We start from the raw sequence: 19,354 nt of genomic DNA, 5'->3' as shown, positions 1-19,354 counted from the left end.
CGAGGCTTTGGGCACCCCTGAAGTACAGTAAAGGTATTTTTGCTTTCCTAAGTGTTGGAGATATGTGTTTAGTTATGACTTGTTGAATAAAGAAAATTCTATGTAATCACATGTTCAGAAACAAAATGTTTTTCAATATGTTACTTTTGATTTTTTCTGATTTTATTCAATTTTTTTTTGCAACAGACAGCTTGCTCAATTAACTTTGTCATATTTCCAACAGGGCAAAAAATACACATTAGATTGTACTAATATTCAATTTAACCGTCTGCCATTTGACTAGAGACATGATTTTTTTACGCATAAAAACAATCTCTTATGCAGCCAAAGGTCAGCTTGGTATAAAGTGGAGCTAATAAAGATCAAGTTAAGGACAAACATATGACATATATATAAAAAAATGCCTGATGCTACAGTTGAAAAATAAAAAGACTAATGGAACTAAAATGTCCTTTTTAAAAGAAACTATGAATGTTGTGACTTTATAGACCAAAAACTTTACAAGAAATTCAAAAGGAACTCTGACATCAGTTTTCTTCTCTACCCTGAGAAGAAAACAATTCTTTAAAAATCATAATGATATCTCTAAGGAAAATAAGAACCAAATAGCTTTCTACTACACTCCCACAAAAAACTTTAGATATTAATTTCATAATTATGTATAAAGTTTTCCCTATAGTGACTTTCTGCAAAAGAAATTCGAAATAAATATAAATTTCTGTGTGTTTTGTGACTGAGATTTTGAGACCATACACCTTTTTCAATTGAGACTTCATTAATGTTTTTAGAAAGATTTTCAAAAGTGGATATTTTGCTAGAAATCAATTCCATCTTTAAGTTTTAATATAATAAAATTTGGTCTTCTAACAGGGACTGAAGAGTTAAATCATGATATATTTATTCCTCTGGATAAGTTTTATTCACAAATACTGCTTTCTAAAAAAAATAATCTCCATTTTTAAAGTGAAATAATTTTATCCAAGAGTGTTTAAACATTGCAACATCACAAATGCCCAATTTTTATACCAATATGTTAATATCTTAATTAAAGATTTGTCTTGCATTTGTGACATTTTATTTTACTTTCCTCACAGTTAGTTTGTGACTATTCTTTATTTCTTCTTTTTTCTGCTCAGTTTATTGGATGTGGAGAATGTGGTACACACTACGCACTCAAACCCTTCAACATGAACGCGCTTTTGAAGGACACAAGGGCGGAACGAGAGAGGGAGTGCGAGTATTGGGACAGGGCCAGAGTCTGTCATGAATGCTAAGGCTAATGAGGAGTGGACAAACCTCCAGTGACCGGGGGAGGGAGATTGTCATCACTTTGTCTTGTGCTAGAAAACCCAGCTTAGTTTTTATGTAATGAGTTAAATTTTACAGGTGTTTACAGGATGAGACATATGTCAACATGTTTTTCTCCCATCACTGACTGACTGACATTTTAAACAAAAAGTTGTTTCCTCCAGCCATAAGTGTCATTAAATGTAGATTGTTTTTGTATGATTAATCACTATACCTAGATTTGTAAGCTTAAAATGTAAATATGCACACAGTTGTAGTTCTTGCAGGTATGGTACTCTTAACAAGGCTCTCCTTCTGCAGCACTCCAACCAATTATCTGAATTTTGTTTTCTTTTTGTAGCAGTAAGCGGGTAATGTAGTCTCCCAGTACTCAGCAGCAACTAAGGGAAACGTACTGCACTACACACACATACTAGTAGTAGCACATTTGATCAGGGGACACTGACAGATATATTTTATTTTCTAGTTCTTATTTGCCCCACCCCTTCATCGGTAACCATTCTAACTGAGTTGAGTTTTCATTATTTCTGGGAACACTGAAATCTGTACTAGAACAAATACTATTGTTGATTTGCAGACAGATTTAGTGAGGAGTGGACAAACCTCCAGTGACCGGGGGAGGTTTGTGTAATAATTCCCTAAACAGACAGTTTGTTCATGTTCATGTAAGGTGTGCAAGACGACTCACGGGTTCCAGTGCTCTTTCGAGATCCTGTACAGGCTGGCAAACATGATGGGCAGGATGACGCTGGAGTTCTCCTCAATCAGACTCATGATATATTCGTTGTTCCAGTAGTACAAAGCTCGCTCTGCGACCTACAGAGAAGCACGCGAGTGCACACACACATAATCATCTCCAGATCCAAACAGAGCAGTCAGGTTTCTATGGGACATCACTAACCTGGAAATGTGGGCTGGAAACGCATCTGGAGATCTGTTTGAATAGCGGCTCCTGGATCTTTACAAACTGTGTGGGCTCTATCACATCCAGAATTTCCTCCAGCTCTCCCAGAAACATCACCTGAACCACCACAGAGGAGAGCATTGCTTATTGACTGAGCGTGTGTAGAGAGATAGTTGTCCTTTCCTTCAGCAGCCTTACCTCTTTTTGACTGCATGTTTTTGGCCAGAACTTCAGTAAGCCTCTGATGACCTGAGGAAGAAGGCAGAGAACATGGAAACGTACTTGAGTTTCAATTCTGTGTTATTCTAACTGCAGTGTGTGTGTGGCGCTACACAACTTTGAAAGTAGTTTTAGGAAAGTCAACAAGAAGCAGGGCCCAGAATATCTGAAGCAGCAGGTATTCTCAATGGTAACCTCAGAGTCTCATCTAAGAGTGTCAGCTTTTCTTTTTGCAGAAGGTTCAGTTCTGTGGGTTCCATCAAGCCAACAAAAGTCAGTCAAGTCAGCTCCTACACGTCTGAGACTGAAAGTCAAGCAGGAAAAGGTGGGCCTCCCACTAGGGCGGGGCGGGGCAGGTGGGGTGAGAGGTGGCGAGGAGCCAGCTGACAGCGCTGCAGTCCACTTCCTGTTTCTGGAGCAGTTTCTGGTCTGCTTGGCGTACACACACATTTGAACTGTACCAGAGTTTACGTCAACTGAAACCAACGTTTTAGGTGGACCGGAGATCACTTTTTTGTTCCGCATCAGAGTTCGATTGTACATTCAGACCTCCTCAAACAAACCAAACTTTCTAGACAAGTGAATTAGAGTTTAATTACAGGACCGGGTTAGTGGGAATGATGAACTCTATCCTGGTGTATTGTTCAGGAATCCTGTAGGATGGCTACAGTAAGCTAAAGAGGATCACTGGGAAAGTGTCAGGACGGATGAAAAACCCAGGTAGCTTTAGCCATCCACACCCCCACTATTCTTTATTATTGGAACATTAGTGATCTATTCAGCAATGATATAAGCATAGTGAATATCTGGTGTGAAGCCAGCTGTAGTATATTCACTTCAGATATTCAACAAGAAGTGTAGTGATACTTACTGGTTCTGTTAATGTCGGGTCTTTCTCTAAGAACTGTACAATGCAATAAGCCAACTGTAAAAAGAGAAGAGTTCAAGCTTTAATACCAGTTATTTCAAATTGGTTAGGTAGATTGCAGAGCTTAAATCATCAGGTTGGTTTGATAAAACCTACAACTATTCAAGAGATCAGAAAATCAAAGATTCAGAAGCTGTTTGTTTCCCAACTTTGTAAATTTGTAATCCACTCTACCTCCAGAAACAAAACCTCGTTATTTAAACAAAACCTAAAAATGAAGTGTTTAAAAACAAAACATTTCAAGTTTCAAAACTGGTGCTTCCCCCTGAACAGGCATCAAATAAGTCCAATAATATCCAATGATATCTTTAATAGAATATCACTTGAAAAAACACATGGTTGATCAGAGTTCAGTTAAAATTAAAAACGATTTTAAATCCTAAAATCTAAGCAGCACAATAAAAAAGTCCAATCAGTGTCAAACTGACAAGAAAAGGTAACTAAGGTTAAATGTTCCAGAAAGACATTACCTGTGCATGGAAGAGGGACAGACTCCTGACAGTATGAAGGGGGATCAAGACTTTAACCAGAAACTGCTTATGTTCTGCTTTCAGTGGCAAAGCAAAACCATTGATTATACTGGCAGAAAGAGAGACGAGACAACAAGTACCATTAAACACTGAAACAAAGATGAGCTACGTTAGCAGCTCATAACGCAAAAAGTCAGTAATGAGCAGAGGTAATATGAATATTTAAAAAGCTCACATTAGGAAATTTAAAACCTTCAACTAAATCTGTTTATAGTCTAAAACTTTAAACTCCGAAAATGAAACTGTACCATATAAATTTCTAACAATCTCTCTTGGATGATACGGACTAAGCTGAGCTAAGTACAAACATAATACTCATTCATTCAATTCTTAACCTTTACATATGAAATAAAGAAAAATAATCTGTTTTTCTCAAGATTCTAAGATGTGTGACAGTGAAATACCAAGATGGATCGGCTGTAGCAATAGTTTCACAGAAACAATTTCAGGTACCCATCTGTCTGAGAACAGTAAGAAACTAGTTGGAGCCTGTCGTTTTAAAGAAAAATATTTTCCATGTAACCTCTTCCAAGAAGTCAAACTACAGGCTGGGATTGAGAGGAGCAACCATCCTTTAATCAGTTTTGTTGATTAGTTCTATGTAAATTATACGTTTTTTTAATCAACATTTAACTGTTTTATCATCAAAAATGAAAAGTCTTTTCAGACTTTCCCCCCCACCCTCCATCAGCCAGCAGGCCTCAACTCAGATTATTAGGCAGTTCTCACTCCCCCCTTATGATTTAGTATTACATACTGATAGTCATCATAGGCTCAATGTAACAACTTGATATAGCATTTATTCTGTTAGACTCCAGCTGCTGCCATAAGCATCTGCTGGCACCAGAGTTCTAGTCGACACAATTCTTACCATTTAATCTTTCATATTTACTTCAAAACATTTCTCCTCTAAATCAGCGTAGATGAAGGGAGAGTCTGAAGCTGTGTGTGTGTGCGCGCGCGTTTGTAATACCTTGTGGGAACACAGGTATATAATAGGTATTTTATACCTATTTAGGCTGTAGAAATGAACGGAAGTCAATGGAAAGTCCCCACAAAGATAGCCACACAAACGTGTGTGCGTGTGTGCATGCTTCTGTGCTACAGTTCCAGAACAAACATGATGCATGGAGGTTCTGATTACTCATTAACGAGAAAGGCAATAAAAGTTTCTTAAAGGCCAGAGTGAACTTTAGCTTAGGTGAGGATGGATGTGTGTTTAGGTGGTGTGAACAGCTTGGTTCCAAATCTCAGCAGCATGAAGGCTCGGATCAGAAGCTGCAGCGATGGGACTGGGACTGGGATTGGTATTGGGCCTGGGACTGCTGATGAGCGATAGGAGTGAAACACTGGAGACCTGCTTGCAACCATGTTGTCCTGTTGGTCCCAGCAGCCTGATTGTGCCTGGGTTTCAGTCTAAAGTATTTTACTTCATTTGCTCTTAATCACACCAAATGTTGACTGTGTTTCTATGACTTTGTATTTTTGTGTTTTTAAGATGTATCGCACAGGTCTAAAAGCATGTCTTGATGCTGAAATGTGCTACACAAATAAAATTTGATTTGAGAGTTTGATTAAAATTTCCTAAATAATGAGACCATCTAAAACGTGAAAATAAATGGCTAAATAGTATATAGTTATAAATACTAGTGATTATGAAGTTTGATTTTACAAGAGAAGTTGGGCTACAAAAAAGATTAAGATCTTTATATTTTTAGAGTTGCACTCTGAACTGAGACCTATTGTTATTTTCAGTTTCAAATACCACTTATAAGAGCTTAATTATGTTATTGTTCTTTTTATAATGCAAGGTGGTAACATACATATTTTATACTTTTCAAGGTCAACTTCTTGTTTCCATCTTCTGTTATGGGATGCAAAAATTGCTCTGAATTTCAAAACTTCAAAGAATTAAGTTTGAATTAAACCAAGGAGTCAATTTCCTTGGTTTTTTAAGGACACTATACTGTCTAATGCTACATGAGGAAGTAACACTATGAACAAGATCATCAATTTGAGAAGGAAGGAAATTAAAGACAAATCCTTTAAAAGATTTAACAGTAAAGTCTGATAAAGATATAATGACATTTTCTCTCAAATTTGAAATACTCAGTTAAAATAAAATCAAAGGTTATTAAAAATGGTCAAATAGCACAGTTATGAAGAAATACTGTTTTTTCTTCACACTCAATGCCAAGGTCTAAAGTGTGGCTACCAGACTCTGAAGGACCTTGAATTCTTTGGGTAAAGCCAATTGAGTCTAAAATAGCATTAAAAGCTACATTTAGGCCATCTCTCTGTGTCGATATGAATGTCACGTCCCCCAATATCTTATCAGTATTTACCACTAAATCAGATTTAAAAGAAACTTGACATGATTTAAAAATTGTGGTTTTAGTGCTTTGCAACTAGGATGAGGAAAACTGGATTAGAAGTTCAAAAGAAGTATAGATAGGAAGTCTTGATCAATAAATCTGAATGTTGCTATCCCTCCACATTGATCCTGTAGCTACTTCAAGGAATGTTAAAATTTAAATAACTAGAAGCGGTTGACTCATTTATGCCAACATAATTTTTCTACAGCAGCCAGGTCTTTGTGAAACATAACTAATCAATCTGATTATCACAGATCAAGTCATTAACTGGCAAAGTCATTGAAGAGAGATGTTCAATAAGCCATATTTAATAGTTTTATTTTTATGTTCAGAAAGAGTGGTATTTCATTATTTGTATTTCATTTAGGTCAGTCTTTCATGTCTTTAATAAGTGACTGTGGCTCAGTGGGTACAGTAGTAGTCTTATAATTGGAAGGTATAGGTTTGATTCCAGCTTCTTCCTATGTTGACATAACCCTGGGAAGTTGCCTGCCAATCTGCATAACAGTGTATAACTGTGTGAGCATTTCTGACTGTGAAGGGGTGAATGTGGCTTTAGTGTAAAGTGCTTTGAGTGGTCAAAATGACTGGAAAAGCTCTATAGAAGTTCAGTTTATTTACCATATAATGCATTAGATTTTGGTAAGACAGCCTTGACTCTGGTGGGTGGGTAACAGTGTAGAAGCTGCAGAGTGTAAACCACTACTCTGCTTCCTGGCCTGGACCCTGAGTCCTAGTGTTTTGGAGGACTAATAAATTTGGCCAGATTCCTACAAAGAAGATCTGCTCCATCCAAAGTGGGATGGATGCAGACTCTATGGAGAAGACTGGGTTTTCCCCAAATGTATGCCAATTATCAATGCAGCCCACATTGTTTTCAGGATACCCCCTAGATAACCAGCGGTTGAATGACAGCATCAGGCTAAATAAGTCATCACTGGTCAGATCAGGCAAAGGACCAGTGAAAATGACAGAATCTGACATTGTTTCAGCAAACTGACCAACACACCAACCTAGTTGGCACTAATGACATTAGTGTTGGCTTATCCTTAGGCAACAGTTTCAGACAAGAGTTCATGTCGCCTGTGGCAAATATTTGACTTTGGTCACTGGTGTCGCTACCAATTAGAAACTTCTTCTCAGCGGGTGTGTTGTTGAGCGGGGAACATATGATTAAACATACAGTATAAGGCGCACCTAAAAACTTTCAATTTTCTCAAAAGCCGAGAGTGCGCCTTATAATCGGGTGTGCCTTATATATGGACCACAACAGGTCTCGCAACAACGATAAGCAGCCGCCGACTTCATCTTCCCCAGTAGAAGAAGAAGCACGCGGTGCACGCTGGGTTGTGTGTAAAGACCCCAAAATGGCTCCTATTAAGGGACATGCTTACGACGCAGAGTTTAAGCTCAAGGCGATCAGTCACGCAGTAGAACACGGGAACAGAGCAGCAGCAAGAGAATTTAACATGAACGAATCAATGGTGCGGAAGTGGATATATATTGTGATTGCACTAACGTTTGATTTACCGTAACAGTATCAGACTGTTTTTTACGTGTTTATTGAATCGAGGAAAAGTTCCCCTCCACTATATGTTATACCTTGCTGTTGTTAAAAGATAAACTGTGTCACGAAAAAACCACGTCACTTACTTTACCTCGGGGAAAATAATAAAACAGCTGTTTATTTATTTTGGGAATGAACAGAGTTTTCAGAACACTGGTTTGTAATCTATTAATAAAGTTTGACTGACCTATCTGACTGTTCTGTTGACATTCCCTTTAGCGAAGTTCCATCTAATGGATGCATAACGTAACCCCAGCCTCTACTGTAGCGTCTATTCTATGCGCCTTATATATGAAAAAAGTTTTAAAATAGGCCATTCATTGAAGGTGCGCCTTATATTGCGGAAAATATGATACATGAAATGACAGTTTATCTGTCAAAAAAAGTTGGTACACTTCACAGAGAACCACCTTTACTGCAGATTTCCACATACCTTCCCAAGATCTCCAGCAACTCAGCCACTCCATTGAAGTGCTCCGTCTCATAAACAAAACTAGAGAAAGGAGAGAAAACACAGCAAACAGGTAAAGATCAAGGGCCTCATGTATAAACTTTTTACCTGTCATGAAAATGTGCGGCAGTCAAACAAACTTTTTGCGCACAATAACAAACTTTGGTGAGCGATGAAACTGAACCAAAGTTATCCTCAGACAATACAACACAAAATAAATAAAACAAAAATAAAAGGCTGAGAAAATCTCACTCGTATGTAAATAGTAAATTTCCTCAGGTTTTTTCACATAAAGATGTAAAAAAACATTGGTCGCATCGGTCCGTTTGCTGAAATGTATGTTAAAGAAAATGGAATCAAATCAGCAGATTAACTCCAAACAGGTCAAGTTTGATTATTCTTAAGGTGATCAAGGTGTGTAGACAATCACAAGTATATAAGTAGCTGTGCAATTGTGGAACGCTTTAGAAATGATTGAGAACATTGGTAGTTGAAGGATTCAGAGGGAGCTTGTGTTCAGAGAACATATTGATGGTTCATTATCCTTCAGATTGCTCAGACTGATAATCCTGGAGCTCTGCTGGTTTTGAGTAAAAATTTAGACAATGGTGTATTCTGCCCTGCAGATGTGTTAATTTATTAAACATCAACAAAAAAAAGCTGAAGTGCATATTTTTAAACTGAAAATGTCCCATTATAAAATAATCAGAGACATATGAGAACATTAGAAGTAAAGAAATGTATCAAGAAAAACTCACCGTAAAAAAATATTATTGATCTGTTTTCGTATAAAAGCCCTCAGCCCCAGGAATTTCCCGTAGATTCTATGCAAGACTGTCTTCAGATAGTCTCTTTCTCGAGGGTCCTCGCTGTCAAACAACTCCAAAAGCTGATTGAGGGGAACAAAAGCAGTGATGTGGTGAAGAAGAAAGGACACCGAAGCAACTGGTAAGCAGTGGAAATGAGAAGAGAAGTAAGACAATCAGCAGCAGGAACTTACCTGTAGGACAAACTTCTGGTCTATGTACTTTTTGGCAATGCTGGGCTGGAATTCCTGACTCTCCAAGAACCGAATGAAGAACTCATAAACCAACTAAAAAAGATTTGAAAGAAAGTAAAGATTACTACTCATTACACATAGCATATCTAAGCAGGTGCTGTGAGAATGAAAATCAGGTTTTCTCCTGGTCATTCTAGAGGAGGCAGGCTACCAGCAGCAAGGTTTGAAAAAAAAAATTAGTTTCCATACCACAGAACTCTCCACCGCACTCACTGCAGATTAATGTCTTTAATGGGATGCCAGACAAAGAACTGGAGGCTTTTACAACAGAGCAAGAGCCAAATAGAAGCCCCCCCCCCCCCCCCCCCCCTCACACCTTTTGCTGCACACTACTGGTTAGGTTTGTAAAGACTAGAAGAAAATACTATTCACTAAAGTTTCCTTTGCATTCAAGAAGGGCAAGCTGAGCTCAGAATTCTTTTCTCAACATATTTTTGAATATTTTAGTTTTATAAACAAATTAAGACATTCTGTTTGACAACGCATATCTTTTACCTGTAAATGTGGCCAAGACGCCTCAAGTGTGGGCTCATCCTCCTCAGGGTCAAACTCATTGCTGTCACTGGGCGGAAGGGTCCGGAATATGTTATGAGACACCTGGAGTAGATAAACAGAAAGCATAGAAAGCATTCTTAGATGAGAAAAGAATCATCTTGATCCAGTTGATCACAATGTTCTCCAAGAAATTATGTAGGAATGAAAGCCTTAGAACTCACCTGTCTGAAAGATTCCAGCTTTTTTATTAAATGAGAAACCTTCACATTCTAAGGCTACTTGGGAACACCGTCTCCAGTGTCATAAATCTCTGCTATTTTTGACCAAGATGTCATTTAAATCTCATATTAAACAAGTTTCTAGGATTTCCTTCTTCCATCTCTGAAATATTGCCAAAATTAGAAATAGAGTCCTGTCCAGGAGTGATTCTGAAAAATTAGTCTATGCATGTGTTACCTCGATGCCGGACTACTGAAATTCGTTACTATAAGAAATTCACAAAATACAATTAAAAGCCTGCAGCACTGTAGCAAGAGTTTCTATGAAAATTAAGAGATTATAATTCTTCTCATTATTCTATCTCCACCTAAAACACACAAAGTGTGTTGTGTACCTAATACAATGGTGACAGAACAGGGGAGCTATGGGGCCAGTGGACCAAGTGTGGCGATACACTTAGGTCAGCTAAGTCAGGACCAAGAACATCAACAAATCCGGGTGTTTCAGGTAAGCAGCAGTGTGGCACAGTTCATAATGTACTTACATGTAAAACATGGGGAAGTGGAGCTACAATAATCTAGGGTTAGTGGCTGTAATTTTAATGGAAAGAAAATCTGATTTCATACATAGGATGAAAAGTACCTGTCTTTTAGAGTAAAATTTATGTGGCTTCAGTGTGGTATCAATATAAAGACTTCTTCAACTGCATGCAACAACCATACAACATATTATTCACTAATTAAATTATTATTTTTTTAAATCTTCACATTAGGTCCATTTATGTGTCCAGCACGTAAATGGATGTGTCCATTTTGGCCCAAAATCCTCATCCATATTTGGCTCGAAGCAGATCAATTCTGCTTCCAAAGTAAACAAATAATTGCACAGACACTGTCACAATTTTTGTTCATCCAAAAGCCAGCTGGGGTTTGCGACTGCGCTATGATGGCAGTTCGCTTTGGAGAAAATTTAGCCAGAGGAGCAGAAGAAGAAAACTCACCTTCTCATGTCTGACATAACGGAAGTAAAAAATAATCAGCAGATCTTTATCTTTCTGAATGAATGTCACTCAAGCAGTAGTCTGCTTGAGTGACATTCATTCAGATATCCAAAGATGGCGGCGCCCAAAATGGCTGCGGCTGCATGGGCTCTCGACAACTTGCGAGTATTTGAGCAAAATACGCTGCCAAAAACGCTACAAACTTTGCATCCACTCAGTAAGTTAGCATATGATCGCCAGCGTCTGCTGGAATTACGATCATCAAGTGATTTTGGACTCATAAATACGACTACTCTGGAGTGTTTACGTGATCTCGGAGTGCTACGGAACCAAGATCCAGCGGCCCGCAGCACAGCGGACTCGCCTAGCAGCACTAGCCGGAGGAGGAGAAAGCGAAGGCGGTGCGACCGGCAGCGGAAGCGCAGCTGTCGAAGTGGACTAACAGCTAAGCTAAGCTAGCGTTTGAGTCTCAATGGACTCAAACGCTAACCCCCACAGATCGCCGCTTCCGTCCATCTTCCTCTCCAACGTCCGCTCTCTGGACAACAAAATAGACCATCTGCAACTAGAACTGTCTTCAAAGAGAGAGAGTTGAGGAACTGCTGCGCTCTCATTCTGACTGAGACATGGCTCAACTCGACCATACCGGACAACGTTGTTAGCCTGGAGGGGCTCGCTACATTCAGCGCAGACAGGAGCAGCACTCTCAGCGGTAAAACCCGAGGAGGGGGGCTGTGTATTTACATCAACAACAACTGGTGTAAAAATGACATGACTGTCGCCAGTTACTGCTCCCCGGATATCGAGCTTCTACCTGCCCAGGGAGTTTACTGTGGTTAGCATCACTGCCGTGTATGTGCCCCCCAGTGCTAACACTAAAGAGGCTATGAGTGTTCTCCCGGACCATCAGTGAGTTGCAATACTCACACACAGAAGGCGTTTTCATCATTGCTGGGGATTTTAACCAGGCCAACATGAAGACTGTTCTCCCTCACTTCAACCAGTATGTGGATTTTCCAACCAGGGGAGTGAATACTTTAGACTTGGCCTACACCAACATCAAAGAAGCATTCAGAGCAGCCCCCCGCCCCCACCTTGGCTCTTCAGACCACCTATCTGTTATGTTAATTCCTGCATACAAGCCCCTGCTGATCAGAACAAAACCTACAGTGAAGCAGGTGAGAATGTGGACTGAGGGGGCCATGGAGGCACTTCAGGACTGTTTTGAGTGCTCTGACTGGGAGATGTTCAAGGCAGCAGCCACTTACAACGACCAGATCAACATCGATGAGTACGCCATGACTGTGTCAGCCTACATCAACAAGTGCACAGAGGACGTCAGCATCACTAAGAACATTATCACCCGGGCCAACCAAAAACCCTGGATGACTAAGGAGGTACGGGAAATGCTAAAAGCATGGAACTTAGCCTTCAAGTCTGGCGACAAGGAAGCACTGAGGACAGCGAGAGCCAACTTGAACCGTGCTATCAGGTTAGCAAAGCAAACCCACAGTCGAAAAATACAGGAGTTCTTCCACAACACCAGCAACACCAGGAGTATGTGGCAAGGCATAAAGGCGATCACAGATTACAATCCATCCTCCCCCCCAGTGGGCGAAGTTGATGCTGACTTTCTCAATGGACTCAATAACTTCTTTGGGAGGTTCGAGGCACTGAACAGTACTCCGGCAAAGAAAACTGTTTCCCACCAGGAAGAGGAGGCACTCTGCCTGGACACAGCCAATGTGTTGAAGACTCTGACAAGAGTCAATCCATGGAAGGCCCCAGGCCCCGACAACATACCTGGGCGGGTGTTCAGGGAATGCGCAGGTCAGCTGGCTGGTGTCCTAACAGACATTTTTAACACCTCACTGGACCAAGCCACCGTGCCAGCCTGTCTCAAAACTGCCTCCATCATTCCGGTGCCAAAGAAACCTCAAGTCACCTCTTTCAACGATTACCGACCTGTGGCACTGACTCCCATCATGATGAAGTGCTTTGAAAGGCTGGTAAAAGAACACATCGTCTCCAGACTCCCCCCCACATTCGACCCGTTCCAGTTTGCCTACTGCCGAAACCGCTCCACTGAGGACGCTATCTCCTCCACCCTACACCTGAGCCTGGCTCACCTGGAGGAGAAGAACACTCATGTGCGGATGTTGTTCCTGGACTTCAGCTCAGCATTCAACACAATCATCCCACAGCATCTGGCAGGAAAACAGGGACACCTGGGCTTCAGCACCCCCCTGCGCAACTGGCTGCTAGACTTCCTCACCGACAGACCTCAGTCAGTCCGGATCGGACAACACACCTCCGATGTCATCACCCTCAGCACAGGCTCCCCTCAGGGCTGCGTCCTGAGTCCTCTGCTGTTCACTCTGATGACACACGACTGCGTCCCCAGGTTCGCCACCAACCACATCGTGAAGTTCGCGGACGACACAACGGTGGTGGGCCTCATCAGAGACGACAACGACCTGGACTACAGAGAGGAGGTGGAGCAGCTGGTGGACTGGTGCAGAGACAACAGCCTGATCCTGAACGTTGACAAGACGAAGGAGATGATCGTCGACTTCAGGAAGAAACGGCCCAGCCACGCTCCACTGCTCATCAACAGCTCGGCTGTGGAGGTGGTCAGCAGCACCAAATTCCTGGGGGTGCACATCACAAACGACCTCACCTGGACTGTGAACACCACGTCTCTGGTCAAGAGGGCACAGAAACGCTTGTATTTCCTGCGGAGGATGAGAAGAGCACACCTGCCCCCGCCCATCCTCAAGACGTTCTACAGAAGCACCATAGAGAGCATTCTGACCAGCTGCCTCTCTGTGTGGTGTGGAGGCTGCAGCGCCTCCGACTGGAAGAACGTGAGGAGAGTGGTGCGGACAGCAGAGAGGATCATCGGGGCCCCCCTTCCCTCCATTCAGGACATTTCATCCTAGCGCTGCGTGTCCCGAGGCCGAAACATCATCAGTGACCCCTCACACCCCCACCATGGACTGTTCTCCCTGCTGCCCTCTGGAAAGAGGTTCCGCAGCATCCGGTGCAGGTCCACCAGGTTCCGACACAGCTTTTTTCCCACTTGCCATCAGACTGCTGAACTCTTAACTGAACTGCACTCAAAATCTGGTCTCCACTTCATACCTTGCACATGTACAGAGCTAAATAACTCCTATTTTACTGTCAGTCCTGCACTTTATATTTTATATTCATATTTATATTCATATTTTATACTGTATTTTATTTTATTCTGGCGTAACCTCACAACATTGGAACCTCGAAACACTGTCCTGAGCCGTATGCAACGAAATTTCGTTCTGTATACACCCTGTGCATGCAAAATGGCAATAAAGTCAGTCTAAGTCTAAGTCTCATAATCTCACTCTAGGGTGCACAATCCTTTTTTTAAAAAAATAAACTTCCTCTTTCTTTTCTTTTTTAAGGAACGTTAGAAATTAGTGTAAAAAAATAAATGCTCTTTTGTCAGAAGTTCTCCACATAAGGACAAAACAGAAGACTCATTTTATTTTTGCTTTTCTGACTTTATTATTATGACCACCTAGCCTTCTAATCTGCTAATTTACACAGACAATGAAAACACCCCTGATTGTCATTATTCTACGTATGTAATGTCAGCCTAATTGATCTTTGCCTTTAATTATGTAGGTATTTATGATACAATAGGCTATTCATACATTAATGGCAGATTTGATATTAGCCATATTAGATCTCAGCATTGAATTCCCTGGATATGCAAATATATGAACCCAAAATATAAGTTCAAATATGTATATTTTGACCATAATTTAAGTATTTGTTTTAGAAGCTTTAAATTTTCCTTTAGTCAGTTCTCCACAGAAAAAAAGAAATCCTGCATGCAGGATGATGTCGTTGAAGCGGTGCTTGTTATCCAGCCGCTAATTTATAGGAAATCTGCTACTGAAAGGAACAATAAGAAAGAGTTCTAGGAAAAATGTGAAACTCAAAGGCATGAGTGCTTTTAGGTGACCCAGTACTAAACAGAAGTGTGTGTTTGACCTGCTTACCATTTTGACAACTTCTGGATAGGCCTGTTCTGTCAGGTAGCCACGGCTGATAGTCACATAATCCACCAACTCGTTGAGCGTTGAACGCTTATACTCTTTCATCTTGAGGTCCGACAGCGTGTCCATGAAGTCAAAGACAGTACAACACTGTTGGAGCTTCTTTAAGAACAGTTCCGGCTGCTCTGGAACTGGAACGTCTGCAAGCACAAACAAAACACAAAAACCAACAGTGAGACGAAACTAAAGAAACAGAGGATGAAGTGTACAAGCAGTTATAGTCAAAGAATTAGGGTCTTTCAACCCACTAAACAATAAACAATGAGAAGACTTCACAACTTTGTTTTAAATGCCATCAAACTGTCAAGAAGCCAACCCTCCTTTTAACACAAATATTTTAAAGTCTAGTGTCTGAGCTACAGTACCATTTCCATAGTTCTAGTGAGAACAGGCACCTCTTTTAGACAGACATTGCTTTGAAAACCAAATATTTTTAAATGCAAAATCTGTTTTGGAATAGAGGTGCAATGATCATCTGGAAGGGTCCACTCGAATACAGTCTCTGGCATTCCAGCTGCAGGTGCTAAGACAGCTGCACATCTCACATTGCGGGAATCCCCAAGGCTGACGTCAGAGGTACCTGCCCTTTACTGCAGCTCACTGACCAACTGCTCCAGTGTGTTCCTAGCAAAACACCAGCAGTGTTGCTGTTTTACTGGAAAGAGATTGGGATTCATGTAATTACTAGTAAAAGGGAAAACACAGACATGTTCCTTCCACTAAGATGACACTGGACATTTTGGTCCTTTCTGATCTTTACTAGACATCTTAGTTTAAATGAGAAATGGCCTGTACTTGTCTAGCGGTCCATCAAGACCCCAAAGCATACATTCACACACTGATGGTGGCAAGCTACTGGATAGAAGCCACTGCTGCCCTTGGGCAGAATGACGGATGTGAGGCTGCCATGCACTGGAGGATTCTCTGTCCACCACCAGCAGGGGAGGTGGGTAAAGTGTAAAGTGTGCCCAAGGACACAGCAACTAAGACAAATGGAACAGGAGCAAGAACCAGCAACCCACCAGTTAGAGGATGAACTTCTACCTCCTAATCAACAGTCTTCAAAAAGAAAAAAAATCTAGTCGACTTTGACATCCAATAAAAACTAGTTAAGAAATCTCACTTAATTATTGATCTCGCTACAATGTTACACAGAAATACAAATTAACCTGAGCCTCCCAGGAACTGTTTTATGGCATGCTGTACAAGGCTGAGAAAGAAAGCCATTTATGAGACCATTGGTGACAATACAGCTGACAATGGAAAACAAACAAAAACAGTGTCATACCTGTCAAGTCACACTTTGGCTAGGAAACAACAGCTTTTTTTACCCCCCTTTCCCGCTGTGCTGCCATATTATTATTTTCCTGTAAATGTCCCATATTGTGCCCCCTCCGCTCTCACGTTGGTTACATCATCCCCTTGCTCGTACGTTACAAACTTACATGGGTATATACTACTGCATCTCCTCCCCAAACACTTCCATTTTCTTATAGTACATCTGACAGTTGATTGTGGAATATTTAGGAGTGAGGAAATTTCATGACTGGACTTATTACACAGGTGGCATCCTATCACAGTTCCACACTGGAATTCACTGAGCTCCTGAGAACGTACCATTCTTTCACAAATGTTTGTAAAAACAGCCTGCATGTATGTGTGCTTCGATTTACACACCTTTGGCCATGGAAGTGATTGGAATACCTGATTTCAATAATTTGGATGGGTTAGCAAATATTTTTGGCAGTGTAGTGTAAATGCACAAGTCAGTCCAAGGTTGTATGAGGCCCGAGCAGAATTCCCGTTATCAGCACCACTAACGGCATTTCAACACAGATTTAATGGAATCTGGTAGAGGGGTTCTAGTTTAATTAGCCAGCCTTGAAAGCAAACAGTGATAAAAGTAACTTGCTGAAATACACAAATATACATTTACAAATATATATTTGAACAAACAGAGCTCAAACTCAAAGATTAAACTCATTATTGTTTTCAACACTATAGTTGTGTGTTTAAGCATTGTTAACAATAGCTTCCAGAAACATAATAACCCACAATATTTTTATATTTCCTGACAACTTAACATTGGAAATTTACTTGTATTTAAAAAATATGTTTCTGCACAGTGTGGGGGAGTATTGGAACACGGAACTTGCTAATGTCTAAATAGTATGTGATTTTATTTTTCAATGTTCAACCAATACACATGCAAATTATGTATATTTTAAATTGGGATTCATCTTAATTGCACATCCCTTTGATTGCCTGTCCGATACACCTATTTCTAATAACTGCACAGTATTTTCTATTATAGTCTTGTACAGTATATTATTATAATCAGTCCTTATTTTAATATTTCATTTTTAAAACTAAGAACTTTCTATGCGAACCTTTATATCTGTTGCTGCTGTTATACCAGTTTGTCCTTAGCAGAACAATAAAGGCTGTTTCTATCCTATTCTAATGAAGCTTGCTAATTTTAAGTCTCATCCCTATGATTCCACAATCCCAGGTCTATGAGCTACAACCTCAAAGTCCATGATCTGGGAATCGTGTAGTCTGGAAGAACAAAGTGATCCATAACAGAGAGTTTGTGCTTCAGTGTTTGTGGAACTCATGTGAAAGGGACTTTTTTCAGCATCATATTGCGACAGTTAATGGGCAGTTTGTGCACTTTGAAGTGCAAGTTTTGGGTTGCTATGTTATTTTAAAAAAAAATGTTAATTTAATGTGTACTAAATTTTGAGATGATAGATTAGCTTTTATTTTCCATTGTGTGTAGTTTACTCTGACCTCGTAAGAAACGTACTCCTCTGGGGTAACCTGTGTGTGAGCGGGACCTTTATTAGACTCTTAAATCATTCAAGCAAACCTTCCAGCTGCTTAGATATGCTGAATTTATTTTGGGAAGATCATTTCTAAGCAAATGTCTCAAAAATAGGCTTGTGATTACATCTTTGACAAGTGAGAAATACACAAAGGTAATTTGTGCAAAATTTTAAGATCCCTTTAAGAGTTTTTATTACAGACCAAAGCCAATACATAAACAACTCAAGGTAACTTTTTTATGTTCAACTTGCCAAATAACTTTAACAAGGTCTGTCAACTCTGGTGTGTCTCAGATGTTTAAGTTACCCAACATAATCTCAGATAGCAGGGTTTATCTTTAAATCCTTTGAGTCAAATTTTTGTTAAATTTACACTGTGATGAATAAGCTAGTAGAGCTTACTGTAGGAGGAAAGCATTGATTTTGAGTGGTTGAACAAGCACCAAGCCTGTTTCAGGAACTTAAATATTCTTACTGTAACAATGATTAAAGAAGCAATGAATTAACATATCTGGGTCATAACTACACAAAATTTTAGCTAACACTTAGTTGCTTACAAGATGAAGATGACCATCTTGTTACACATGCTCTGCTCTAAACCCAAGCATTCCCAGACAGAAATGATCAAATGCACTACTCAGACTTAAGCCAGCTCTTTACTTCTAAATGCTTATAAAAAGCAGCTGTTTTCCATTAGTTCTTTTGAAGTTCACCTTTGCACACATAAGAGACAGACAGGGTTGTCTGGTAGAAGACAGCTCCTGACAGCAGAGGCTAACTTTAACACACCATGCTATGCTGGCAGCTACATGTTCACAAGACTCCTTCAATGAAAACTGTAACTCACTTAATCAGATTTCCTTCCTCAAGTAGGAACCAACAGCTGAAACAGACAGTCATGAATGTGACTGTGGGAATTAATTTGTGCAAAATATGGACAAAAGGCTTAAATAATCCAGTCTCCTCTGATGACTTGTTTGTGGCGAGTGGAGTTGGAAAAATGTAAAGAGACACCACATGGATCGGGTTTCTCTTGAAGGGAGGACAGACATGGTGGGGAAGACGGCAGCATGTCGGTGGTCTTCATTAGCCACACAGAGCTGGAGAGAAGCCCCAGAGAGAAGCTAGGCTGGGCAGCATTGTGCACCTATTTTAGCTTCTCATTTTTTTAAAGCTTGTTGCACACTGAATTTGGAGACAGATCTGCCCTCCTACATGAATGCTAGCATGTAGATACTAATACTAAATCTGTGGGGAAATCCTGACAACAACCAGCCAAACAACAATATGGGCCCACAACAGAGAAGGCGTGGCCTGCCTTAACTGCTATGCCTGGTTGAGCCGAACTGCCAAGGTCTGTTCTCACT

At 40.4% G+C, this 19,354-nt stretch overlaps 1 protein-coding gene across 4 annotated transcripts in view; it reads right to left on the bottom strand.

Moving 5' to 3' along the window:
• ppp2r5e (protein phosphatase 2 regulatory subunit B'epsilon) overlaps positions 1–19,354 on the bottom strand; it is a 45,703-nt gene that overhangs the window by 5,529 nt on the left and 20,820 nt on the right. For all 4 annotated transcript variants that reach the window (XM_023352379.1, XM_023352382.1, XM_023352381.1 and 1 more), the window contains exons 3-12: positions 15,103–15,299; positions 9,838–9,939; positions 9,283–9,375; positions 9,041–9,171; positions 8,265–8,324; positions 3,830–3,938; positions 3,303–3,356; positions 2,411–2,461; positions 2,210–2,329; positions 1,997–2,124 (exon numbers count right to left, since the gene is read on the bottom strand). In XM_023352379.1, the coding sequence (XP_023208147.1) occupies positions 1,997–2,124; positions 2,210–2,329; positions 2,411–2,461; positions 3,303–3,356; positions 3,830–3,938; positions 8,265–8,324; positions 9,041–9,171; positions 9,283–9,375; positions 9,838–9,939; positions 15,103–15,299 (1,045 nt within the window). The remainder of the gene's footprint in view (positions 1–1,996; positions 2,125–2,209; positions 2,330–2,410; positions 2,462–3,302; positions 3,357–3,829; positions 3,939–8,264; positions 8,325–9,040; positions 9,172–9,282; positions 9,376–9,837; positions 9,940–15,102; positions 15,300–19,354) is intronic.

The sequence above is a fragment of the Xiphophorus maculatus genome, chromosome 19, assembly GCF_002775205.1.
Source record: "Xiphophorus maculatus strain JP 163 A chromosome 19, X_maculatus-5.0-male, whole genome shotgun sequence".
Classification (NCBI taxonomy): domain Eukaryota; kingdom Metazoa; phylum Chordata; class Actinopteri; order Cyprinodontiformes; family Poeciliidae; genus Xiphophorus; species Xiphophorus maculatus.
This window is presented reverse-complemented; position numbering and strand designations above follow the sequence as displayed.